Genomic DNA, 27,103 nt, shown 5'->3' with positions numbered 1-27,103 from the left:
TTGTCCGCCTGCCAAGAAGGCGTTTTCATCCCTGCACTGTCTGATTTTCTTTTTTTGTCTAAATTAGCTTGATTCAGAGCATCTAGACATGTTTATGTCGGTGACTTCCTTTACAAGGCTAAACTGTAGGCCCTTTGAATTCTCCTATGTCACGCACCACTGAGCTCCCAACAGCAATGTAAAACCAGCAGCATTCCCCCAATCTCTCCAATCAGCGCCAGATTTACCTATAGGCTAGGCAGGCCGAAGCCTAGGGTCTCAAAATCTAGGGGGCCTCTGGCCAAAGTGTATAATTATATTTTTGACACTGTGACAGGCCTTTCTTATACATGCTGCCATAACGTACTCTAAACAACAACAACACGATTACAAAGTTTGGTGATGGCAAAAGTTTTTAACAGTGGCTCATTCCGCACATGCAAAATAATGCACTTTCAAACTGCTTTCAATGCTCTTTGAAGCTGTGCGGAATGGCAAAATCCACTTGCAAACAGTTGTGAAGGTGGTTTGAAAACGCATTATTTTGCATGTGCGGAAGGGGCCAGTGTAAATGTTAACATTGCTGCATTTTGTTTCAATCACTACTGTATTTAACAATAACATCTTACGTTCTTTACAGGAGGAATTTTGAATTGCAGGGTTTTAAACACCTGTCACCATCCTCTGCTTTACTCCATTTTGTTTAAAACACTCTTCCATCTTCCTCTAGACATGAGGGTGGGTAATTGGGAGGGGCCTCACAAGTGGAATAGTCCATCTAAATCCAGCACTGTCTTCCATGCTAGATTTCTGAGGAAACTTTAGGCAGTTCAAGCCAGAATACTAGCATCACAAACCAGAATTTGGACACGTGAGGGACATATTCAATAGGGGACTCATGAGCACATATTCAACACCCACAGGGTTTCCAGTTCTCAGTTGAGAGGTGGAAAGGTTTGGAAAAGGGTGGGTCCCAAGCAAAGTATACAGCCATAAAATACACCCACTATAGCAGTCGTTTTTTCAGAGGAATGGATTTCTGTCGCCTGGAGATCAGTCATAATTCTAAGAGTTCTCCAGACACAACCTGGGGATTGGCAACCCTATAAACCTGTCTTCTATTGAGTCAGATGTTTGATTAGTATTCTGACAGGCAGTGATGGAATAAATTAAATAAAAATAATATGTTAGCGTTTGGGTTAAGGCAAGGGCAGGGGCTCTGGCTTGCCTAAGTGTTACATTGAGTTCTAGGGCTTAGGTCCAAGAATAAGAGCTATTGCTTCAGGTGGGTTTGTTTACATTGGGAACAATTTATGACTGAATAAATTAAATAAAAATAATAAGTTAGGGTTAGGGTTAAGGAAAGAGCAGAGGCTCGGGCTTGCCTTAGTGTTACGTTGAGTTCTAGGGCTCAGTGCGAGAATAGGGCTATGGCCAGTTTCAGGTTTTGGGTTTTTGTTACAATTTGGGAACAATTTGTTACTGAATAAATTAAATAAAAATAATAAGTTAGGGTTAGGGTTAAGGAAAGAGCAGAGGCTCGGGCTTGCCTTAGTTTTACGTTGAGTTCTAGGGCGAAGTCCGAGAATAGGGCTATGGTCAGTTTCAGGTTTGGGGGTTTTGCCTTAGCCCTTGCCCTTGCCTAAGGTGACCAGATTTTTTTTTTAAAAAAAGCGGGGTGCACGCGCGCGCACACACACAATCCGCGCTCCCCGGGCAGGAGACAGTGCCTTCTGGGGCGCTTTCCCCCCGTCGTCCCTGCCCTCGGGAAGCGCCGCCAGTGCTAAAGGCAGTGTAACGCTGCTGGACCAAGCGAGGAGCACATTCCCTAACCGGGACATTATTGAAGCCCGGCGGGACGCGGGACACGTCACGCAAAAGCGTTAGTGTCCCGCGAAAAGCGTGACGGATGGTCACCCTACCCTTGCCTGAACCCTAACCCTAATTTATTATTTTATTTAATTTATTCAGTCATTGATTGTTCCTAAAATTGTTATAAAAACTCGAAGCCTAAAACTGACCACTGCCCTATTCTCAGACTGCGCCCTTGAACTTAACGTAACACAAAGGCAAGCCTGAGCTCCTGCCTTAACCCTAACTCTAACTTATTATTTTTATTTAATTTATTTAGTCATAAATTGTTCCCAAAACTGTAACAAAAACCCGTAACCTAAATCTGACCATAGCCCTATTCTTGGCCTAGAACTCAACGTAACACAAAGGCAAGCCTGAGCACCTGCCTTAACCATAACTCTAATTTATTATTTTTACTTAATTTATTCATTCAAAAATTGTTCCCAAAATTGTAACAAAAACTCAAAACCTGAAACTGGCCATAGCCCTATTCTCGGACTGCGCCCTAGAACTCAACGTAACACTAAGGCAAGCCTGAGCCCCTGCTCTTGTCTGAACCTTAACTCCAATTTATTATTTTTATTTAATTCATTCAGTCATAAATTGTTCCCTAAATTAAAAAACAAACAAACCCTGAAACTGACCATAGCCCTATTCTCGGATTACGCCCTAGAACACAGCGGAACACTAAGGCAAGCCTGAGCCCCTGCCCTTGTCTGAACCCTAACCCTAATTTATTATTTTTATTTAATTTATATAGTCATAAATTGTTCCCAAAATTTTAAAAAAACCCTGAAACCTGAAACTGACCATAGCCCTATTCTTGGACTGCGCCCTGGAACTCAACGTAACACTAAGGCAAGCCTGAGCCCCTGCCCTTGTCTGAACCCTAACCCTAATTCATTATTTTTATTTAATTTATTCAGTCATAAATTGCTCCCAATTTTTTAAAAAAACCCCGGAAACTGACCATAGCCCTATTCTCGGACTGCGCCCTAGAACTCAACGCAACACTAAGGCAAGCCTGAGCCCCTGCCCTTGTCTGAACCCTAACCCTAATTTATTATTTTTATTTAATTTATTCAGTCATAAATTGTTCCCCAAATTAAAAAAACCCCTGAAACCTGATACTGACCATAGCCCTATTCTCGGACTGCTCCCTAGAACTCAACGTAACACTAAGGCAAGCCTGAGCCCCTGCCCTTGTCTGAACCCTAATCCTAATTCATTATTTTTATTTAATTTATTCAGTCAAAAATTGTTCCCAAAATTTAAAAAAACACCCTGAAACCTGAAACTGACCATAGCCCTATTCTCGCACTGCGCCATAGAACTCAATGTAACACTAAGGCAAGCCTGAGTCCCTGCCCTTGTCTGAACCTTAACCCTAATTTATTATTTTTATTCAATTTATTCAGTCATAAATTGCTCCCAATTTTTTTTAAAAAAACCTGAAACTGACCATAGCCCTATTTTCGGACTGCGCCCTAGAACTCAACGCAACACTAAGGCAAGCCTGAGCCCCTGCCCTTGCCATAACCCTAACCCATACCTATTATTTTTATTTAATTTATTCAGTCATAAATTGTTCCCCAAATAAAAAAAACCCCTGAAACCTGATACTGACCATAGCCCTATTTTCGGACTGCACCCTAGAACTCAACGTAACACTAAGGCAAGCCTGAACCCCTGCCCTTGTCTGAACCCTAACCCTAATTCATTATTTTTATTTAATTTATTCAGTCATAAATTGTTCCCAAAATTTAAAAAAACACCCTGAAACCTGAAACTGACCATAGACCTATTCTCGGACTGCGCCCTAGAACTCAACGTAACACTAAGGCAAGCCTGAGCCCCTGCCCTTGCTTTAACCCTAACCTATTATTTTTATTTAATTTATTCAGTCAAAAATTGTTCCCCAAATTTTTTTTTAAAACCCTGAAACCTCCGAAATTGGGCCTATAGCCCTATTCTCACATCATTGTGTTCTTGAATCCTCATTGAGGAATAACATTCATAGGTTTTCCTGAGCCCCTGTCCTTGCCTGAACCCTAACCTATTATTTTATTTTAATTTATTTTTTGTTACAATTTTGGGAACAATTTATGACTGAATAAATTGAATAAAAATAATAAATGAGGGTTAGGTTTAATGCAAGGGCAGGGGCTCATACTTGCCTTAGTGTTACGTTGAGTTCTAGGGCGCAGCCCAAGTATAGGGCTATTGTCAGTTTTAGGTTTTGAGTTTTTGTTGCAATTTTGGGAACAATTTATGACTGAATAAGTTAAATAAAAATAAAAAGTTAGGGATGGGTTTCAAGCAAGTGCATGGATTAAGGCATAACCCCGAATCCTGAAACTGAGCATAGCCCTGTTCTCGGACTGAGCCCTAAAATTCAACGTAACAGTTAGGCAAGCCCGAGCCTCTGCCCTTGATCTAGTATCATTTTTAAGTGGCCAGATGTTTATGTGTTATTAAGAAATTTTAAAAGTATCCCACAAGAATTTCTCCTCACTTGATTCTAAGGTCAATAACTGATAAAAAGCTGGGTCAGTTAAAAGGAAATGTAGATTTTGGGTTTGCAGAAGCAGTGTAAGCTGTCATTTGACACATAAGTACAGTATTTCATAGTGGTTAGAGTGCTGAACTACACCCATAGGAGACATAGATTAAAATCTTCTCCCTTCCATAACCATTTTTGGATTATCCAGGCCCCAGAGATTCACTCTCAGCCTCACATTCTTCAGAGAGTAATCTTGAAGATAAAATGGTGAAGGGAAAACCATTTGAGCTTACTTCACCTCTTAGGAGGGAGGGAGAGGTGACTTTTTCATCCCGCACCAAAACTATTCAGTGGCTGAATGTGAATTTTGGAGTTTGACTAAAGGCTTTGAGAAGATGCTGTTGTATAATTCTGCTTAGCCTGCTGCTTTACTTCAGCCTTAACAGTCAAGTTTGTGTAATGATTAGTGTATCAGACTAAGATCGGTGAGATCCAGGTTCAAATCTCCATTCTGCCACGAAGCTTGCTTTGTGACCCTGGACCAATCACACATTCTCAGTCAAACCTGCCTCAGAGGGTTGTTCCTGTAAGGCTAACATGGATGAAGGGAGAACAATGTTGTAAGTTGCATTGGCTTTGGACAGAAAAGTGGGGTATAAATATAAATAATTGCATGTCCCTAGATGCTTGATATACACCTCTGTCTTTGTTGTGCCTATATAGGAGTGCCTCTTATCTATTTCTCGTTGCCCCTATTGGTGAAAATATTCTGAATGAGATTCAGCATTCTGGTCCCTGACAGTATCTAGAGAGGCTGGCAAAACCTCTGGGCCTCTGGTAAGGCCCAGCTACTCCCTTCCCACCAATTTCCTGTGCTTTGCATAGCATTGTTTAAAAGGATTTACTCATCTGTGCTAAGCCCCTGGGCCTCCCTGAAGTCCAGCTATACCAGGTCTCTTATCAGAACAATTTCGACTCATTAGCCTTTCTTCTAAATGACTTTTCACCATTGGAATGTGGGGAGGGAGATGTTACCAGGGCCTCTCTTGATATCTTGAAAGTGTTCGGGCAAGTTTGTTCCTTGAAAAATAATTTTGGTTAACTTAGGTGTGCATGATTAAAAACATAAAACATCAGCACTGAAGAGAGAGAAAGCAGTTGACTACTAGAATTTTCAGAAGGCTTATTTGGTTACATCCTTGAAGAAGGTCAGGATCTAAATCACTTTGTTCACCTAATGAAGGATTTGAATTTCTCAAGTAGCAGCTTTCCATATTGTCATGTAAAAACAGCTTTGCCGGATCAGAGCACATGGAGTCTGGCATTTGATTTCCAAGAATGACCAGTGAGATGTTCCCATGGTCTGTCAACAGAAGATAACCAAACCAAGAAGAATTGCGAAGGCAATTGATTGTATGGCATAGCACTCTTCACAAAATAAAAATAGACACCCAAAAGTGGCTGGGAATAATAAAAGTAGTTCATGAATCCTGTTCTGTGGGGATTTTGTTAAAATTGTTACTTCATTTTTAAAAGGCAGATTTTGTGTAATGGTGCTGTGGAGTTTATTTGGAACCCCCTCTCAACTAACTTCCCTCTCTTTCACACTTTTCCCCCTCAGATCTCCTTCACTTCCCCTTTCCATAGATTGCTTATTCTCCACCCATGGCACACCTTGAAACATTCTGTCAGCTACCTTGTAACTACACTTCCTTTCCTTTAACTATCCTTTCTGCTCAGAGTATCTCATCTTGCCTCACAAAGCTGTCTCTTGGGTTGTCTGTCAGGTTTTAATTCCAGCCCAACTGACAACTGCTCCTTTCTTCATAGAACCTGGACTGAAATATTGATAACTGTTTCCCGAGTAGCTAGAATGTTTGGCAATAACTTTCCATGGCTTCTCAACAGCTCAGCCAGTTAGTGCTGGAGTTTTTAATGACATAATTGCAATATAATGTAGACAGTGATTCTACGGTGCTTTCTCCTCAGATTCTGTCATTTTTTATTGAACTTCTCCACAGCAACCACTGAATGAAGTTTACCTCAAAGTTGTTATTTTATACCGATTTATCAGTTTTGTATCCTGCTCCTTCAAGATTTGCTGATCTAGCTTGGGAAATTCCTGGAGATTTGGGGTGGTACCAGGAGAGGGCAGAGTTTGGGCTGGAGCGGGAACCCAGTGGGGATGTGATGCCATAGAGCACAGGTGTCAAACTCGCGGCCCTCCAGATGTTATGGACTACAACTGTAGTCCATAACATATGGAGGGCCGCGAGTTTGACACCTGTGCCATAGAGGTTGTCCTTCAAAAGTGTATTTTTTAAATCCAGGGGAACTGGTCTCTGTAGATCAATTGTAATTCCTGGAGAATATGACAGCCCACCTGGAATTTGGTAATCCTGGCCCTTGCTCCAGGTAAACTGAGAGGTTCCCAGTTTACCACTGTCCCAAATGTGCTCTGAACACACTCAATACTCTTCTGCATTTCACTGTGCAAGAACAACAGTTCTGGGAAAAGAAACTTGTCCACCATTCCTGACTTTCTCCTTGAGGACTCTCTTATATATGTCCAGGATTCCCCAGAATATTGTCTGAAACCTACAGGCCTTCAATATGCAAATAGTTTAAAAAAGGAAAATGCAACCCACTAGATGGCGCAAGCAGCCTTCACAAGCCAGAAGCTGTACCTCTTATCTGGTGGCTGGTCCTCTTATGATTAGGAAGACTCCCACAAAAATTATATTTAACAAGGCTTTCAACAGGACAAAACTCACCCTTGACCTATGAAAGCAAAAGTAGCGTCAGAGTCTTCAGTCCACAGGCATTTGTGGTTTGGTGCCTCTGTTTATGTGTGTGTGATTCCATGTCAAACCACACAACTATTTCGTAATGCCGGTTATGCGGTTAAACAACAAAAAGCTGTTATTGGAAGGGTGGGAGACATGCGTGCCAATTTATCTTGAATAATATTATACATGATGGGATTTTCTACCTTCCCTATCAACTCCAGGCCAGAGAATTTCAGAATTTTCTCAGCTTCTGTTCTTGGTCATTTTAAAAACATATACTTTGCCTTTCTACTTAAATACATTCAGTTACTTACATAAAAACACTTAATTAATGAAAACATCCCTTTGCAGAAATAGTAAAAAAGGCCTGTCCAAAATTATCACAACCCACTCAAGACTTTGAGAAAAAGAATAGTTTTCAGGTGACCTACAAGAGATGTCAGAGAAGATACCAAGTGAACATCCATGGAAAGGGAAAAACCCACAATAAAGAGAGCCACATCCCCAGCAGAAACTCAGCTCACCTCAAGAAGGGGAGGTACCTCAACCAGGACTTTTGAAAAGGAGTTTAACAAATCTTGTAAAGGTAATGACAGTTTAGATAACCTCTGAACTTTCTTCTTGGGCAAACCACTCAGGATTCTTCCTGTGAGCCAAAGGAAGCATTATCATAGCCTGGGGAAGGTAGAATTTGTTTCTTCTTTTAAAAAAAGAGCTTTGGTCACTAGTCACAAAAACAGTAGCTCAGTAGGAGCAGCCAGTCAGGAAATTGCAGCTTGCACAATAATTGAAGTGTTTCAAACTACCTCATCTGCACTTGGGTGGAGAAAACTTTGCTGTTTTTACAAAGTGACAGCCCCCTTTCCAGTTGTAACTTGCCCCACAACGTGGCAGTATACCATTTTTTCCTACTTTTTCCTAGAGGCAAAACAAGTGTTGGTGGAGGCAGAACAAGTCAGCAACGAGTTGGAAAGGCAAATGAAAAAGCTTGATGTTTTCTCATTCAGAGCAAAAGAGCACAAATATGTATGTGTGAAACAGGAGAGAAATGATTGCGGTTCCTTTAAAAGGAAGGCTAAGAAAGAAATTCCAGTCATGCTGGAGGAGTGGATAATCGCTTGGACAGTGACTGATTACTCCCAAGTGACCTATCTGCCCTGTCACAGAAATATAAATTTCTCTCCATGCAGCAGTACAGGATAACTGAACTGCAGAACCAAATTGTTGTTTCCTGGCATTAGTCACAAGAAAACAAGCTATGCCAATGTAGACCTTCAGTTAGGATTTTACCAGCACCTGCTTCATTCAGTCAAGCAAGAGTTAACTGTTGAGTATATTGAGTACCAAAGCCACATGCCTGGAATGAAATGAGCTTCTGGAAAGATCTCTCTGCTGCTGCTGCTGCTTCTTCCAGCGAAAGAGGAAAGGCAGACACCCAGTTTCTTGGCCGTTGCTCTTCACAGTCTATCCATAGGCGCAAGCACCACAAAATTCTGCCGCCAAAATAATTAACTAAGACAACAGACATCCTGTCGAAAGTAGTGTACAGTGTAGTTTGTTGTTCCTGTTTAGTGTAAATTTATTTGTTATATAGTAAAGTTCTACAAAACAGCAAGCTTGCATCTCTGCCCTCTTATTTACTCTAATAAGTAATTGCAATGTCAACACATTCACCTTAGCCACTTTGTGGCTTGGGGTAAGGTGGGGGTGAACTCACAACACCCCATTCCAAGGCTAACTTTCTGCCTACGACACTGCATCCGCTGCCCTCATAGGACTTTCTTTAGGCATATCTGTCTTTAGATCTTGCCGAGGCTCAGTGCAGCATCTGATATGAAAGCCTTGCCTTTAGTTCAAGGCCCTTTCCAACCCAAAAAACAATCAAGTATTTTGGGGGTTTGTGGATTAGGAAATGGGGGAGGAAGCAGTGGTATAAAAAAAATCAAGGCTGCACCCTTGAAACATGCTCTGGATACACAACTCTGTTGAATGTACTGCAGGGGAAACAAAGCACACTTGAAGAATATGGAGATTGTGGCTGCTGACCTAACTTTGTATGCATATACGGGAATCCCCACACACATCAAAATGTGTGTCACAAATCCTATAGTCCCAGAACGAGCCTCCGGAAGCAGAAAGGGGTTCGACCCTACAGGTTTGTTTAGCTGTTTCCCACCAGTACAAGACCACCTGCAGCAATCCAAGAAGATGCCACTATAAGTGGAACAGATCTGTGGAACCCAACAAAACATTTTTGGATAAGTGAATCTCACTGGATTGGAGTAACTGTACACCCAATGGGATGGATTAAATCATTCTCCAAGGAGGCTTCCTCCATCTTAAGTGGCTTTTCCTCCACACAAAGAAAACCAGAAGTAAAATAAAATCTTTAAAAAGAAAATAGTAGAGCAAAAATGGCCCTTGATCAGCACATGGGCTGCAACTGGCCCCAGTATAATTCTACCAGACAACCTTGGAGTCCTCTGCCATATTTTAATGGTTAATTCTTTTTTCTTTCTGTAGCTTTTAAATATACTGCTCACTGTAAAGCTACATCGTTCCTTGGATTTATACATGCACTTTCCAGGTATGCATCAGTGCCTGCATTGCAGGACTTTTGCTAGCTGGCCCCTCCCTCATTATAGAGCTGGACCATCTATATTGCTTTGAAGAGCCCAGGAACGTGCTCCAGAGCCTAGAACAGGCCCAGACAATACAGAAAGCAGCTATCTCTGTATTTGACCACCCCACCTCTCATAGATGGGGTTATTTAAGAACTCATATTTGTATGAGTGATGATATACAAAAGAGACAGGTGTCACCTTTACATTGAACTGAACACATGTGATCCATGCAGAAGTTAAGTCCTTTTAAGCCCTCTTACTTTAATGAGCATGTTAAGCAGTTACTTAAATATTTCCCACTATGTTTATAAATCAGCTTGACAGATCTATTCCTCCAGCACTTGCCAGTGAGTTGTGGCGTAAGAAAGCTTGTATGCTGTATTAGCCTTTAAGTTGCCACTGCATTCTGAATACCCTAAAAGCTTTTCCTCTCTTTCCTGTAAATCATTTAATATGAAATACAGATGATATCAAGTGCAGTGAAAGGAATGGATCGAGCACCTTGAGAAGAAAAGACACAATTTATTTTTCAGCACTGGAATAAATAAAAATTAGATTGCGCAATGGAATGAGTTAGCAAGTCACCAGTTAGTTCGTTCTCACAGATGTGAACTACTGAAAGCAGGAGGCGGCATCCCTGTGACGATCCCGACAATCATGCAAGGAAGTCTTTAGCTCTTCACAGGTGTTGAGGATGCTTTCATGGTCTTCTTCAGGTGGTGATAGTTGGGCAGGATTTTCATTAGGAAGTCCAGCTGCAATGTTTGTGGCTAAAAAGGAACAGCACAGTGTTAAAAGGAATACAAGGCAGAACACAATCCTGGCAGCTTGAGCTCAGTTAACAATGTTCTCCTGGGACCAGGGAGACCATACGCAGTCAGATAACTGGATCTAGAACCATAGCTGCCTTAAAGATAGTTCATGGATGGCAGGTGCCATCAAATTGCTTCTGACTTATAGTGACCTGATGTCCTACAGTTAATAGCCACAGCTTCCTTGACTGAATCAATTCATCTCATGTTGGGGCTTCTTTTCGGAGTGCCTTCCACTTTTCCTAGCGTTATCATCTGTTCCAGCAAGTCTTGTCTTCTCATAATGTGGCCAAAGTGTGGTTGTTTCTACTTCTAAGGAGAATTCAGGCTTGATTTAACCTAGAACCCACTTATTTTGTCTCGGGCTAGGGAAAAAAATGAACGTGGAAATATGCAGAAAAAGGAAGAATGTCAGGCCAATGTTCACAGCCAACCCAGTTGGAACTGTGATAGGCATGTTGGTAGACCCTGCCTTCCTATTTCAACTGCCTATTTTCATGTCTATGTCAGCTCAAGCAGCCTTTGCAGACCAGGGAGATACACGATTTATGCAAACTCCTTGCTCTGTTAGACCGGCTTAACTATCTTCACAACATAGACATGATCAGCAAGGCATGCGAAAACAAGGAGAAGACAGAACAGACAGATTTCCAAGGGGTGCCTGCTGCCTCGTACCCACCTGTGGTCTCTCAGTCTGCACTCGGCGAAGGCAATCGGCTCCATAGATTACCGTATTCTCAGGGATGACTTCATACGTGTTAACATTGCAACAAGCTCCAATGATGCAGCCGCTAGTCAAGAACACATTCCGACCCACGAATGCTGAAGAGACAAAAAGATCTTCAAGATTTGCATTAACCAAGGAGGCACATGCCAGAAATGGGAAGAATTATTAAGCCCAGCCTATGGTTTGTGCTGTCCCCTCTCTCCTATCTAGCCACAACCAATGAGACCAACAATGCACTCCAATCCTTCAAACCACCTCTGCACTTGGGAAAAAAGATGCAGTCAGGTTTTTAAATAGCAGACATGTTTCCCAAGCAGCAAGGAGCAGCTATTTCAGTGGGGCTTATTCCCAAGTGAACGTGCACAGGTTTCCGGGAACAAAGGAATTCACAATCCAAACTTCACCCCTGGAGGAGACGGGTTCAAGGAGGAAGCGGGAGTTGCAATGGGACAAGATTTATGAGCGAGTTCCTTTTCTGTTGGTTTCGCTCTTCCTGTTAAGACCCAAGGCACCAAAATACTCCCCTAACCCTAACCATTCAAACACAGGAGTAGCTGAAAACAGGAGCAAATGAACAGAAAGCGTCACTCTGGCAAGACTAAAATATCTCAACAAGCTGGAAGACTTCCTGCTGAACCAGAAGATTTACCTTTGGACTCAATAACGTTGTTGTCTCCTATTTTCATTGCCTGCGAATCTTCAAGCTACGGTTAAGAAATTTTTTTTTTAAATATAGCTTGCTTCTTCCTAAGACAACCCTTTTTGTGGCTTCTCCCCATGCACCAAATGTGCAGCTGGTGCCATCTTTATAAGCAACAGAATCATGTACACAAGTTTGTTTTTTTAAACCGCTGATCCCACTTTAAGTCGATCCCCACTGGGCAAAAGGTTCAGAAGCAACTCCCCTGATCTGTTCTTAAGCTGGAAGCTCCTGGAATAAAGACATCCTTGTAGTCGATCCCTAATCCGGACAACCCAAGCTATCAGATCTCAGAAGCTAAACAAGTCTGGTGCTGGACAGTATTTGGATGAGGAATACCAGGGGCGTGAGGTGGAGGTAGGCAATGGCAAACCACTTTTTGCCCTGAAAACCCTACAGGGGCACCCTAAGTCAGCTGTGTCTTAATGCCACTAATGCCCTCTCACACACAAAGAGCGGTCTAAATGTAACAGAACTTTTGTCTCAGTTTCGTGTCTGTTCTAGGGGCTTTAAAATGATGAAGGAAGAGATGGAGCTTTATAGAGTCTGCTAACAATCAAATCCACACTTAACTGTACCAAGAGCTAAAACGAAGGGATATCATGTTTAAATTAAGACTATATAAGAAGAATGCAGAGAAGATTCAAAAGTATTTAACATAGTAAACCCCATCTCCCATTTTGTGGACAGTGGGTTAGGGACTAGGGTTGGGGTTTTTTTGCTTTGGGTTGGAGCAGATTATATACAATATTTGGAATTGCTAAATTTGGATTCTGAACTCAGACTGTAAGAGGTGGTCCTTTCAGCGATAAAAAATCACTTAGCTTTTGTATTCAGACATAAATATGGGAGGGACTCTTTTTTAAAGATAACGCATGCTCCTTATTGAAAGCATATTGGAGAGCCCCCAATTAGCTCATGGAGCACATTCTGCAAGGAAACACACATGAAACAGCACAAAACACACCAAATTGGTGAACTCTTAGTAGTCTCATTACCTTTCTGTTTGGAAATCCAGGAAATTAAGGAACCCACTTCCCTAGAGGGAAGTTAGGAAAATCGCACATTCAGTACAAACTAAACGTATTGGAGATGATCTGTGCTTTTTAACAAGGGACCCACAAGACCATCTATGCAATCTTGTGCAAGATGGGCATTCCAGGCAGTTTGCCGGAAAGGCCACCTGACTGGCAAACATTACTTGTATAATCTGTAACCATCATAACCTCCGCCCTCCACTTTAAACCTCTCTTCAGAAGGATACAGCAGCCAACTTCGAACACGTTGTTAGTGCCAATGATCATGGGCTTGGATACCATCTCTTCCGAATCGGGTGTGATGTTCTCAGGATGGCTGTAGAAGGATCAAAGGTCACATTAGAACTTTTACAAAGACAACAGAACACAAAAATCTCGACCTCCCTTCTTCCCTTGCTTTTGCCTTCCTATTCCCATCCCCCCCCCCAAATTTCCTTCCCTTCCCCTTTCCTTCCCCTCTCTTTTATTTTTCAGTTTCCTCCTGATCCCTCTGCAGGGGTCCCATTAGTAAAGTTATAACAGAAAGTGGGGCCCATGTGCAAGCTGAACTGATGGCTTGCCAGAATTTAGGTTGAGTTATTTTAAATTTAAATAATATTTTAGAGTGTAATTTTAAAATATTTCTGATTTTATGTATTACTGTACTAGATGAAATCGCCCTGAGCCTTTCAGGGAAAAGCAGTGAATAAATCCTACAAAATAAATAAATAAATAAATAAATAAATAAATAAGTTGCAATAATGGACTTTATATTTGGCATCTTAGACACATTTATTTCTGCCACACTGGTTTTGGCATGCTGCTGTAACAAGGAAAGGGGAAAATGGCCCCTTGGACACAGCATGACAGCTGACAGTTCAGTACCTCAAAAAGGCATTTAATCAGCAGCTTCAGCAAGATGTGAGTAGAAATATAATATAACTAAAAGGTGGACAATTAATCAACTACAAAACCCAGCAGACTGCTGTTTTTATTCAACCGAGCACTCTATTATAAGCACAGTCAACATCCAGTATAGTTATATTAGCTCTACAGTCCATGGAAAAATCCCTCAATCAAAAAGAGTCTTCCCTCTGGCTAATACCACAAACTTGCATTATTTTAGCCTAAGAAAGTTCTCCATGCTAAGGTACCAACCCATTTATGATCACCGCCTGTTCTTCAATGAGGTTACCTTCCCCAATCACGATCGGTCCTGCCTCTGCAACTATCCGTGCTTTGGGGTGAACCACTGTCCTAGGTCCTGTGAAAAACATCATAGGTTTAATCCTGGTACAGCACTAGCACTGAAAAGTAACCCAGGTCAGTTCAAGGAAAGATTAGCCCTTAAATGGATAGCCAGTCACACAACAGGATTCCTCTTACCAATTGTCACATCTCCCTTGATTTCACTTTCGACACAGACAACAGCCCCTGGAGCAATTTTCACACTGGAAAAAGAGAACACCACAAATAAGAACAGCACATTACATCTTCCACTAGAGCAACCTGTATGTGGAAGTAAAACACAGAATCCACAACAGCTTTAAGTTGTACAGTAGATATCCTTTCGGCAGAGGATACTGTAGCAGCATATACAATTATGAATGATTTGGAGAAAATTGATACAAACGTGTTTTTCACCATCACTCTTAAAACTAGAGCTGAAGATCACCCAACAAGCTGATTAGTAGTAGGTTTTGAAGAGAAACTATGGTTGCACAACATATAATTAACTTACAAAAGTACACAGCCACAAGGGCTTTTAAAATGGTGACTGGCTTTAAAGAGCTTAAAACGCTTTACATAATATGCTGAAACAATAAAATAATATGCATTATAATGATTTAAATATATACATATTATAGCTTGATTAGCCTAGTTTGGCAGGAGCATGTCAAGGCTTGAGAGCTAAGCAGCTGGCCAGGGTCAGTACTTGGTTGGGACACCACCAAGGAAAACTGGGTTTGCTGTGTGAAGAAGGCAATAGCAAAACATCTCTGCTCGTCTTGAAAATCCCTTGGGAGGGGTCATCATGAGCAGCCACGGTTGTGACCTAACAGCACATTCTTCTTCCAACAGGATGTTACTTTCAGAGTGATGTCATTTATTGGCTGTTGTGGGTTTTCTGGGCTTTATGACTGTGGTCAGGTAGTTTTAGCTCCTAACATTTTACCTGCATCTATGGCTGGCCTCTTCAGAGGTAGTGACCATGACATATCTCTGAAGATGTTAGCCATATATGTGGGCAAAACATTAGGCACTAAAACTACCAGACCATGGCCACAACAGCCAGTGGATTCTTGCTGTGAAAGCCTTTGACAATACATTGATGTTTATTATCTTCCTGCCATGAAGAATTGTGGATCCTTATTTCCATGCAATAAGCCTCTGTTAAAAGAGAATGGCATTTTTTCTCCAGGCAATGGTAATTTTTAAAAAATAAAATGAATATCTTTGTTGTAGCCGCTCATAGGAAATTATTTTGGTTCCTCAGAGTGACACTCTTCATGCATTCAGAGCATCAAGAGTCCTACTGTACTGTTTTGAACTGCAATGAGGAGGGGGGGATGCACAAGAAAGCCTGGTTTAGAGAGGTGGAAAGCAATCACTAAAGTTTAATGCATGAGCACAGCTGCTATAACAATCTAGTGCAGCCACTCTCAGCTGTAAGAGTTCACACAACAGACTGAAGACTTTAGTTAACACAATTATAGAGTATTTAAATTAAAAACATACTCAGTAAAGCAATTCACATGTACTTTGGTAAGTTATTATTTCACAGTTATTATTTGGTAAGTTATTATTTCACCCATGACCTCAGATCAAGGAATCTGCATCATTGAGAGAGTAAAGGTGAAGGGCCTCTTGTCTGTTTCCCCACTAGTGTACATTTGCAAGTTCATAATGATATTATATTCAAAGAGTTTTCTTAATTTTATATAACATCCATCTTTACTTTTTTCTTGACTGCAACACTCTTCTTACTGTAGTACCTATATTTCCCCTCAATTTACTAACCCTTTTAACCAATTTTATATAAAATCAAAATATTGAATTTAAAACATTTAAATAAAAATATTTCAGACAGTCTTAATACTAAGCATGTATTTTATGTTTTGATACACATCTTTTATAACTAGAACAGTTCTGAAACCCGTAAACACCTTATCTTACTCTTGCTTTTCCAATGAAATACACACATTTTCCTTTAACCCTTTTAAAATGATTTAGCAATCTTGCACATCATCCTAAACACTGTTTGTTTCTATCTATTTCTTCTTTGATACGGCTCAATATCAAATCAACACTTTTAAGTCTCTGGAGTCACTAACTGGGTTTGAGGCTCCAGGAGCTTTCAAGGCTGGGTCACTCGGGTGTGACAGCATTTGAAGTTGAACGTGATTCGCAGAATGCGCTTTCAAGACGAGCCAGCAGCCACATAATTTCAAGAGACATTGGGCTTCCTGGTAGCAACTCCTCGAGCAATGGAGAACATATTACAAGCGTGAATCAAGGCACTTTTAGCACTTCAGCCAGGAAGCTGCCATGGCAAGAATGAGGGAATCCTACCAGCCGTGGCAGGAGCTCTTACCATCACCAAACCCTGGTAACAATTTCAAGGTACAACAAGAGGGAGGGAGGGAGGGAGGTGGGTGGGTGGGTGGGGAACTGGCCCTTCAACCACCCACCTACAGCAATCTACATTCTTACTGAGGGCTGTTAAAAGAGAAGACCATTTTTCCTCCAGGCAACCGTAAATATAACAGGACCATAATCTATTTTATGCAGGCCCAAACCATTCAACCGCAGTCATTAGGAAGGAGTGCTCTGCGCTGTACACAAATAAAACAGACTGTGGTTCCGCCCCCGAGCTTCTCGTGCAACTTCTCCGCAAAAACCGGAGCCCTCCCCGCATTCAGCCACCCGGCTCAGCCCCATCCGTAGCTTACCTTTTCTGAACTTTCTCCGCCATCTTTTCCATCCGCTGACTCATCCATCGCTCGGCCGGCGATGAAGAAGCCTGCTGGTAAAGCGGAGCCGCCGAGGAAGAGGCGAACTAAGCGTACCTCGGGATCCATCATCCCGGCACTCGATTCGCAAACCTTGGAGAGGTGGATTCGTAGCCAATGAGAGCGAGGCTGATCAAGCTTTCCAGACCGTGGCCCCCTCCGTTGAGAGATTCTTGCCAGTCTCGCGATATTCGGCAACTGGAACAGAGATTGAAAAGGACCTGCTGGTGGAAGGGTGGCTGGTTGTTTGGCGTTGCAAATAACTGAACGGAGCTCCGCTTGTGTGTGTTTTTTACATTTTGCTGCAAGGATTTCGATTGTCTTTTATTTTACTGTTGCAAATGCAAAACGGCAGCTGTCAGATACAACTTGTATGGCATATTAAACACTATGGCGAAATTGTGAATGGTGCCCAATTGTGGCTACAATGCATTAATTGCCTTTTTATGTTATATATTATGTATAGGATATCTTTGGTATGCGACATGGCGATCTCATGGTTCGCGTACGACGGCAGACATAATTAAGGCGATTAATCCGTTAGAATGGTGGCGGGCATTTTAGTGATTACAATCTACTGTTTTCTTTAGATTTCATACCCTGTATCACATATACACTGCCAATGCCTTGAGGGAATTTTCGCTACCCCTCCCCCCCCTCTAATAGACAGTACAGCTCTGACTGAGCAGCTTTGTCAGAATAGACTTTTAATAATGTGGAGAGGGTGTTCAAGAGTTTGTATTACTTGTTAAGCTTTCCCACATTTTTCATTCCATTAAACTCAAAATATTTCTTAGGTGTTCATCAAGCTTTTCAGTTAGGTAGGAGTTGCTCTGAAGGGATAACAAAATTACCCACATTCTTTCTGACAAGAAATAATAAACTGTATTATATTGTATCGTATTATTCGATTTGTAAGTGGCACTGGAGGCTTGTAACTGTGTGTGTGAAGCTGATTTCAGAGAGGTTACTATTTACAAGGTGTTTCAGTAAACTTTTGTTTCAGTTGATATAAGTTTCATGCAGGTCACTATCTTATTGCCTTCCTGTTGTTATAGTCCCCCCCCCCCCCAGCTGATCCTGTTTGTACCATCCTGGTTTGCTACGTCCCCTCCCAAGCGTGGGATCGGGCACTGCTAATAATAGTTTTATGTGTTGCTTCTTTGTTAGTATTTTAACATTTTTATTGTTATATATTTATTACTACGTCTTGTATATTGCCGTTTTGGCCTTATTGTTGAATTATAATAATAATAAAAGTCACTTAATTCTAGACAAAAAAATTTTAGGTACTTCCATATAGATGTTACAGTGTTTTGTTTGGCTTTCTAGCCCTTTGTTTCACAACCTCAATGTCTATCCTCAGGTAAGTATAACTCACACAGTTCCTTGAAAACTAACTCTAAGACATTTTCTTCATGCAGAGACACACATTTGCCCCTTCCCTTCCACCGGAAAAGGAGGAGTTTGAATTGATATCCCAGTCCCACCTTTCTCTCCTATAAGGAGTCTCAAGGTGGCTTACAAACACCTTGTGAGGTGGCCGGGGGGTGGGGGTTGAGATAGTTCGAAGGTAACTGTGACTACCCCAAGGTCACCCAGTTGGGTTCATGTGTAGGTCTGCTGCTCATGAGGAGGAGCAGGAAATCAAATCTAGTTCTCCAGTTTAGAATTCACCTGTTGTTATCCACTACTACACAACACTGGCTCTCTTCATCAGAGAGGGAAATCATCCACTGCCAGAAGGGTGGTTTGGGAAGCATACAACACTTTCCTCCTGATTTTTTTTTTTTAAGCTTAAAAATTTTCAGTCTCACAAGGGATTGGATTCCATTTGTCATTAACTAAGAATGTAAGAATAATCATACTGGCTTTTAGACTAAAGGTCCAAGTAAGTCCAGCACCCAGTTGGCCAATCAGACACCACCAGGAAGCCCTTATGCAGGGCCCGCATACAACAGCTATCCCTTGTTGACTGCTCCCTGGCAATCTGACCACCAGAGGCATTTGGTCAATGTACCTGGAGGATGCATAGAAAGCCAGTGTGATGCAGTGGCTACAGTGATGGTGGTGGTGAACCTTTGGCACTCCAGATGTTATGGACTACAATTCCCATCAGCCCCTGCCAGCATGGCCATTTGGCCATGCTGGCACCCCCCCCCCCCCCCACCCCCCCCCCCCCCCACCCCCCCCCCCCCCCACCCCCCCCCCCCCCCACCCCCCCCCCCCCCCACCCCCCCCCCCCCCCACCCCCCCCCCCCCCCACCCCCCCCCCCCCCCACCCCCCCCCCCCCCCACCCCCCCCCCCCCCCACCCCCCCCCCCCCCCACCCCCCCCCCCCCCCACCCCCCCCCCCCCCCACCCCCCCCCCCCCCCACCCCCCCCCCCCCCCACCCCCCACCCCCCCCACCCCCCCCCCCCCCCACCCCCCCCCCCCCCCACCCCCCCCCCCCCACACCCCCCCCCCCCCCCCCCCCCCCCCCCCCCGCCCCCCCCCCCCCACACCCCCCCCCCCCCCCAACCCCCCCCCCCACCACCCCCCCCCCCCCCACATTGGCCATGCTGGCAGGGGCTGATGGGAATTGTAGTCCATAACATCTGGAGTGCCAAAGGTTCACCACCACAGGACTAGGATCTGGGAGATCCAGGGCCAAACCTCCACACTGCTATGGAAGCACTCTTGGGTCAGTCACATATTCTTACCCTAATATCCCCCACAGGGTTGTTATGAGGTTAAAATGAAGGAGAGAAGAACAATGTAAGCCACTATTGGGAAGAAAGGCAGGATATAAATAAGTAGATAAATAAATCGGATATGATGGCTAACACCTAGAAATAGACCTATCCTCCATAAATGTGTCTACCTCTCGAGCACATCTAAGCCTGTGGCCATCCCCAAATTTTGTGGCAGTGAGTTCCACAAATCAATTACTTAGTGTCCTTTTGACTGACAGGTATGGCTTAAAAATAGTCAGCCACACTGATTATGTAGACAGGCAGCTAAGGGATGTGTGTTTGGGATGAAAGCCATGCTCTCCCTTTTCCTGGTCCAATACTTACCACCATGCAGCCCTTGCCCTAAAACACTGTCTGGCCCTGGTATTGCACCTATCCAGACATGGGAAAGTTATTTTCCATGCCTACCAGCTTTGATCAGGACTATGGATACTCTTCTTACCACTAGCAGTCAATTGACTGCAACCTCTATGACCTGTGCCTGAAAGCAAGCACACATTCCTGTCCCCCTTGGAAAGCGGGAGAGTTGCTAAAACTGTTTCCCCATGTCCCAGGTGTTGAAACTGCTTGGTTTTAAAGCTGTTATCTCTGCTTTCACCTATCCTTATTATCAGTTTTGAAAAGGAAGCCAGCAGAACAGTCAGGTAACGGCCGTCCATTCAAGCCTTCATAACACAGACACTCCGCAGAAATGGCATTTGAGCAAACAAAGCACAGCTTTTTCTTTTTTTCTTTTGGTAATGTATTTCAGGAGGCCCACAGCAGATAGCCAGATCTCCTAAGCACCTTGCTTTTGGAAGTGGTGACTGACCTTGGTTATCTCATCTAAGCGCCCATTTCTAGGCTACTGCAGTTTAGGGGGAATACAGAAATGTACATGTTGCAGGTTTTTACCTACGGGACAGAGGAGTGGAAGATCACTGGCAAAAGAGCATTCTGACAAACATGATCTCAGTGAACTGGGAAATGCTGTTCTTATATCACCCAACAGCTTTGTACCAGCTGGTTGCTTTTCCATTTGCTGGGATCTGTCATTATTTATGGACTTCTCAGTTTTTGTCCATAAACTCAAGGTATGTATGCTTATTTTATTTTTATTTTTCCCCCCAACAGGATTGCATTAGGAATGCAACAGGAAGCACACCCATAGTGATAGACCACACAAGAATCTGTTACTTTGCTTATTTAAAACACGTCTGGTTTTTAACAGAGTTTGCAAGGCATGAAACGTGCAATACAAACAACAATTATAATGGTTGTTGTGGGATTTCCGGGTTGTGTGGCTGTGGTCTGGTAGATCTTGCCAGAAAAATCAACAACAACCAGTCCGGAAAACCCACAACAACCAGTTGAATCTGGCTATGAAAGCCTTCAACGAGACAATGAACAATCATAATGATTTTTTCAGTAGAAAGTCCAAGCAAAAACTTCAACCACTGCAGATCAGTTCAGTTCAGTTAAATTTATTACCGTCAACAGAAGGTTACTGTGTACACAGTACTTCTGTTACTGTGTACACAAAACAAACCATATACAAATAAATCCCAAAATAAGACAGTCTTACCATCCAACAAAGCTATTGTTCTTTAAGTTTACACACAATTTTCATTTTAAAATACAGATTTTGGGGTTCTCTGATTTTTAAATCTAAAAACGTCTGCCAAAAAAGTTTGCCACCTCTAGTGTTACACGAGGATTTTTATCTCCTAACCAATACTGAATACAAAAATAATCCAGTCTTATCATTCAGGTTTAACAGAAGTGTAAAAATCTTTTGTTGCTGCTCGTGCTGACAATACTGACATAAGAGGATACGCTGCACAGTTTCAATGTGATGAGCATGCCAGAACATATTCTAAAAGAACGAGGAATACCAGTGAACCTACCATTTAGATTTTCAGAAGGAAATACATTTAGTTTTGGCTTCATGAACAGAAACAAATCTGGTTCACCAGATAAGCCTCTGCCACTCAGGTGGAGGAGTGGGGAATCAGTTCTCCAAATTAGAATCCACCTGCTCTTAACCACTACACCGCACTGCTCTATTATTAGATGTCTAACGCTGGGTTAGAAGTCCCATACTTGTGATGCAACATTTTGTTCTGGCTCTCAAGCATCATTTTCTGTGTGGTCATTTACTCACTGCTTAGTTTGGAGTTTCTTTAGGAAAGAAGGAATATAACACAGACTGAACTCTCCAGCAGGAACGCTGGTATGCACAGAAAGGTTGCCTATCTGACTGTTTCTGATTTCTTGTAGATACGTCTGTCTTCTGGTGAGCGGTTTCTTCCTGGCCTGCTCAGCAATGAGGCGCTATGCGCTGCTAGTGCTCATTTCTGTCTTCGGTTCTGTTGCCGTAATCCATTCAGCCGGACCACAGCAAGCCCTCAAATGGGCTTTTTCCTTTCAGATGACCTGGCAGACACTTTGCCATGTGGGGCTTTATTATAAAGAATATCACCAGCAAGAACCTGCATGCATCAGGTAATAAAGCTATACATGTAGGACACAGCTTGTACAACATGTGCCATATTTAATTTTAGAAGCAACAGTTTGTTCAGGGGTTATGGTGGGTTTTCTGGGCTGTGTGGCTGCCCGAGGGAGAAGGTGCTTGCCTTCTGCTGGATCTTGTTCCTAACATCTGGACACAGTGTGTAACAGACTTCCCTCTGTGATACACCTCTGAAGATGCCAGCCACAGATGCAGGTGAAACGTTAGGAACAAGATCCACCAGACCACAGCCACATAGCCTGGAAAACCCACCACAACCAGCTGAATCCGACCGTGAAGGCCTTCGACAATGTATTGTTCAGGGGTTGTTTGCATAACTTTCATGCACACAGGAAAAGCAAAAATAAACAAGAATCTGATGGCATCTTAAACACCAACAAGATTTTAATCCAACATAAGCTTTTGTGGGCTGGAGGCCTGTCACAAGACCAGGGATGTGGGGGTCCATGCCTGTCTTATAAATCCTGGGTTCTTTTTTCCATACACTCAAAAACCACTGAGTTCTCAAAGATTTTATTGAAAAACCAAAAATAAGAAAATGTTCTAATTCATAGATTTCTCAACTACAGCATAATTCCAAGCATGTTCTTTGTTGCAGACCTGGGATCAGGAGTTGCTTTCTCCTTTGTTCTCTCCCTTAGGTTCTCAGGTAAACTCTTGTTTCCTGCCCATCCCCCCTCCACCCCCCACCCCCGGTAAATCAACTTCTCTAATCTACAACTGTTTGGCCACTAGCTTCCTTTGTGTAATTTATTCAAAGCATTTAGTTTTCCTATCCGGAGATCAAAGGTCCTTGTCAGGCTAGTGTGAATCTGCCTGATACTGCAACCGGAACCATTTCTTCACAGGGCCTCCTTTGTCAGGTGTAATATAGTAGGTCTTCAATAGGCATAGAGCAGGTCACTGGGGGAGTGGGGGGGGGGAAGGTTGTTGTGAATTTCCTGCGCTGTGTAGGGGGTTGGACTAGATGACCCCTAAGGTCCTTTCCAGCTCTGTGTTTCTATCTTTTTATAGCTATGTGAGGAACAGCAAGCTCAGTACAATAGGAAACGAAAGATGTAAAACCCACCTTGGAAAATGAAACGAAACAAACAAAAAATAAAATGAAAATTAAAGACACAAAAGTACATATGGAAATCAGTGAATAAACCCAAACGGTATGGAGCCTATGTGGAAAAGTTCAGGATAACAACAAAATACCAGGCACATGCCTAAAGGAGCATACCGTCTAAAATTTGACATGGGGAAAATGATGAACATCTCTGCTGTGTGCTCTGATTAATGTAATTAGTCATACATTCTGGGGAACCCCTTTAACTGTGGATGTGTTTGTAGGGTAGGAATTTAAAATAAGAATTTCCAGCACCTTCATTAAACTGCATTTCCCATGATTCTTTGGGCTCGTTCAATATCTGCCACTTTCTCTGCTTTGGCTACAGATTCTCCATGGCTCTTTCTGTCCTCATGCTGATGACGCAGAGGGTGACCTCATTAGCTTTGGATATCCAGGAAAGAAAAGTATGGATGGGGGCACCAAGGATCTCAAAGGGGGGTCCTCTGAGGAGGTACCTGCTGAGAGCACTGCCATTTTATAGTTACCTGCTCTCTTTCCCTACCTTGCTGGGAGGCCCCCTGTGCTCTTTCTACAGGTTTCAGACATGGATAAAGAACCCTGGCGTCCCATACCGCAAGCATCTCTTCTGGGCTGCCACGCAAAGAGGCTTGGGTGCTCTGATTCTGGCCCTCTTGAAAAACATTGTGAGAGGATATGCTTGCCCTCTGGATGATCTGATTGGTTGCTCAGACTTTGGCTGTATTCCTGCACTGTGGGCCTCAGCCCTCTTCTTTAGACTGGCCTATTACTCTCACTGGATGCTCGATGAGTGCGTCTTCATTGCTGCTGGTTTGGGGCTGGAACTTGATTGCGATCAATACATCCACGGCGTTCTCCTAGATACGGACATCTGGACCCTGGAAACGACCAACAGGATCTCTGTCTTTACTCGATCGTGGAACAGAAGCACGGCTCAGTGGCTTAGAAGGCTCATATTCCAGAGGTGTCATTCTCATCCCTTGCTGGCGACCTTTGCCTTCTCTGCTTGGTGGCACGGCCTGTATCCTGGCCAGCTCTTTGGGTTTCTACTCTGGGCTGTGATGGTGGAAGCTGATTACCGCATTCATCGCTTTTTCCAGCCTTTTGCAGAATCGCAGCCTCGGAGGTTGGTATATCAGACCTTGACCTGGTGCCAGACACAGCTGACAGTGGCATACATTATGCTTGCTATTGAAATGCGGAGTCCTGCTGTGCTTTGGCAGCTGTGTTTTTCTTACAACAGCTTCTTCCCACTCATCTATGTCGTTTTGCTCCTAGTGTTAGGAAAGGGAAGAGCGAGCAGCCCCTTTGCCCCTCAGGTATCCCATCCTTAAAGCCATAACAATTCATAACTCTGACGGGGCGGGGTTAACAAATGAAGTTGAAGACAAATACACGATTTGAAGAACCATCCCAGCAAGTTCTTCACTCATGGGGTAGGCCCAGTTTCTGTAATTTGCTTTCAGAAGCTCATCAGTGTCATTGGGTTTTCTCGATTTCTAATATAACTGCAGAGAAAGAAAACATTCTCTCTATCCACTTTCTCCACCCCATGCATAATTTTATAAACTTCTATGATCCCACCCCCCAGCTGTCTTTCATTTAAACTAACTAGTCCTGGACTTGCCAGGCTTTCTTCATAGGAAATGTGCTTCTACTCTTTAATCAATTGGGTTGTCCCCCACCCCCACTGCACTTCTCCCAGCTCTGCAATGTCCTTTTTGAGGTACAGCAACCAGAAATGTATATGGTATTCTGCAGAAGCGATATACAAGGGCATTTAAAGTTGGGTTGTTTTATTTTCAGTCCCTTTGCTTATTATTCCTAGTGTTTTCAGTATGCCAGACACACACTACAACGCACACAAGTAGGACTTGGCAAATCTATTCTGGCAACAGTCCCACTTGTTTTGTTTTGGCAAGGTTGTGTAAAGTCTAAAATACATGGTTGTGCCAATCTAAGTGTGTACTATAGAAAGCAGGCATTTCTTAGTGGCTTGGCATAGCTTTGTCCCCCTCCCTTTGGCAGGCAAGTATTTAGAAGAAGCAGATGGCAGGACGGCTGCTTCTATGCATGCCAAAGTCACACCGTTTAACACCCCACTCTTTGGATGTGCCAGGAATACTCCTTACCTGACAACGACTTATGCTCTGACCTGGATGGATTAGGCTATCCAGATTTCATTAGATCTTCAAACTTAAGCAAAGTTGGCTGTGGTTAGTATTTGGATGGGATCCCGAGGTATTCCAGGGTCTTTATGCAGAGGAAGGCAATGCCAATCTCTTTTTGAAAACCCTACTGGGTAGCCATAAATTACAACCGTCTCCATCTTGATTTCTACAGATGCTGGAGGTCATCCCTGTGTGAATCACAGGGATGACCTCCAGCATCTGTAGAAATCAAGATGGAGATGGTTGTAATTTGTAAAAAGTCCACCAGATGGCAGCACAATGCAATATTTCAAGCCATTTCAATGCCTATTTGAAGGGTCACCTCGGACACCTGGCTGTAACTGTTCATGTGATACGGTTCAAGGCCTTATTTTGTTGTCCATCCCATTCCATGGACAGGTATTTTAATCAACAACAGTTTTATTTTTAAAAAACCCCAGCCTCTAAAAGAAACAGTTTAAGATTGCCAAGACAATCGTGTAGCAACATTACTAACTACTAGGAGGACCATTTCAAAACATGGGGCAGTATGGCCGCTAGCCTAGATAACTTTTAAAAGGGTGAGTAGCACTTACAGTGGCTATTTGCATTACCCACTGTAGCTCAAAGGAACCTCCATGTTTAGTAGAAGTATACCTCTGATGACTAGCTTTTGGAGGGAGGGAAAGAAGGCAGACTGTTGCCTTCAAATCCTATATAAATAGGTTTCTTAGGGCAATTTGGTTGGCCCCGGTAGAAAAAGGATGCTGGAATTTTTGTATGGCTATGAACCATCTGTGCTCTCCCACCTGTCCTTTGGGAAGGAATGCAAGTCTGGGTCCTGTTAGATTACTGAAGGACACTGCAGAGTTGGGAAATAGTTAGAGAGAATGCCTTCACCCTGCGTCACCTAAACTTTGGCACAAACTTTGTCTGCCAGTGGAGCCCACTATCAGCTGAGAGGGGAGGAAATGATCCATAAAACATGTAAATCCTCACTCATATATTAGCTAAAACCAGAGCCAGAGTCACACCTGGAACACTATCTGGTACCGTGTTTCTCCGAAAATAAGACAGTTGTCTTATATTAATTTTTGCTCCCAAAGATGCGCTATGTCTTATTTTCAGGGGATGTCTTATTTTTCCGCTCCACAGCTGCATGCTCTGGTGTTCTGTTCGATGGGCATGCTTCCAAACAAAAACTTTGCTACGTCTTACTTTCGGGGATGCATTATATTTAGCACTTCAGCAAAACCTCTACTACGGCTTATTTTCAGGGGATGTCTTATTTTTGGGGAAACAGGGTAATAACTACAGACAGTGAGAGCCCCAGTTTTGATTTGACAGTTGATGGGAAGGTACAGCCTGTGTTGTCTCTTGCAGGAAATTTTAAAATCTTGTAAACCTTTTCCCATGCAAAGGCACTAGATGCCTTATGAAGTTACCTTAGGGCAGTGATGGCGGACCTTTTCGAGACAGAGTGCCTAAATTGCAACCCAAAACCCACTTATTTATTGCAAAGTGTCAACACGGCAATTTAACCTGAATGCTGAGGTTTTAGTTTAGAAAAAACAGTTGGCTCTGAGGCATGCGTT

The 27,103-nt window shown here is 42.9% G+C and overlaps 2 protein-coding genes across 2 annotated transcripts; one reads left to right on the top strand and one right to left on the bottom strand.

Moving 5' to 3' along the window:
• Positions 1 to 10,251: 10,251 nt before the first annotated feature.
• DCTN6 (dynactin subunit 6) lies at positions 10,252 to 17,076 on the bottom strand. Its single transcript, XM_048504729.1, has 7 exons — positions 16,958 to 17,076; positions 14,391 to 14,455; positions 14,163 to 14,268; positions 13,253 to 13,341; positions 11,938 to 11,985; positions 11,241 to 11,383; positions 10,252 to 10,519 (listed from the first exon to the last, which is right to left on the bottom strand). The coding sequence occupies exons 1-7, from the start codon at positions 16,999 to 17,001 to the stop codon at positions 10,421 to 10,423; spliced, it is 594 nt and encodes a 197-aa protein (XP_048360686.1). The 5' UTR covers positions 17,002 to 17,076; the 3' UTR covers positions 10,252 to 10,420.
• A 3,622-nt stretch (positions 17,077 to 20,698) lies between these two features.
• On the top strand, positions 20,699 to 24,736 carry MBOAT4 (membrane bound O-acyltransferase domain containing 4). The gene is made up of 3 exons (XM_048504409.1): positions 20,699 to 20,826; positions 22,013 to 22,237; positions 23,705 to 24,736. Exons 1-3 carry the CDS (start codon positions 20,699 to 20,701, stop codon positions 24,690 to 24,692), a joined length of 1,341 nt encoding a protein of 446 aa, XP_048360366.1. The 3' UTR covers positions 24,693 to 24,736.
• Positions 24,737 to 27,103: the final 2,367 nt, after the last annotated feature.

This window comes from Sphaerodactylus townsendi, linkage group LG07, assembly GCF_021028975.2.
Source record: "Sphaerodactylus townsendi isolate TG3544 linkage group LG07, MPM_Stown_v2.3, whole genome shotgun sequence".
Lineage (NCBI taxonomy): Eukaryota > Metazoa > Chordata > Lepidosauria > Squamata > Sphaerodactylidae > Sphaerodactylus > Sphaerodactylus townsendi.
The sequence above is the reverse complement of the archived record's forward strand: the minus strand, read 5'-3'. Positions and strand labels throughout refer to the sequence as shown.

Coding starts and splice junctions, on each gene's coding strand:
- DCTN6 (XM_048504729.1), bottom strand. CDS start 17,001: ATGAGTCAGCGGATGGAAAAGATGGCGGAGAAAGTTCAGAAAAG. Junction 14,269..14,390: donor CAAGGGAGATGTGACAATTG/GTAAGAGGAATC, acceptor TGTTTTTCACAG/GACCTAGGACAGTGGTTCAC. Junction 10,520..11,240: donor TGCAGACTGAGAGACCACAG/GTGGGTACGAGG, acceptor GTTCCTTTTTAG/CCACAAACATTGCAGCTGGA.
- MBOAT4 (XM_048504409.1), top strand. CDS start 20,699: ATGATCTCAGTGAACTGGGAAATGCTGTTCTTATATCACCCAACAGCT. Junction 20,827..22,012: donor TTTTTGTCCATAAACTCAAG/GTATGTATGCTT, acceptor GATTTCTTGTAG/ATACGTCTGTCTTCTGGTGA. Junction 22,238..23,704: donor CAAGAACCTGCATGCATCAG/GTAATAAAGCTA, acceptor CTTTGGCTACAG/ATTCTCCATGGCTCTTTCTG.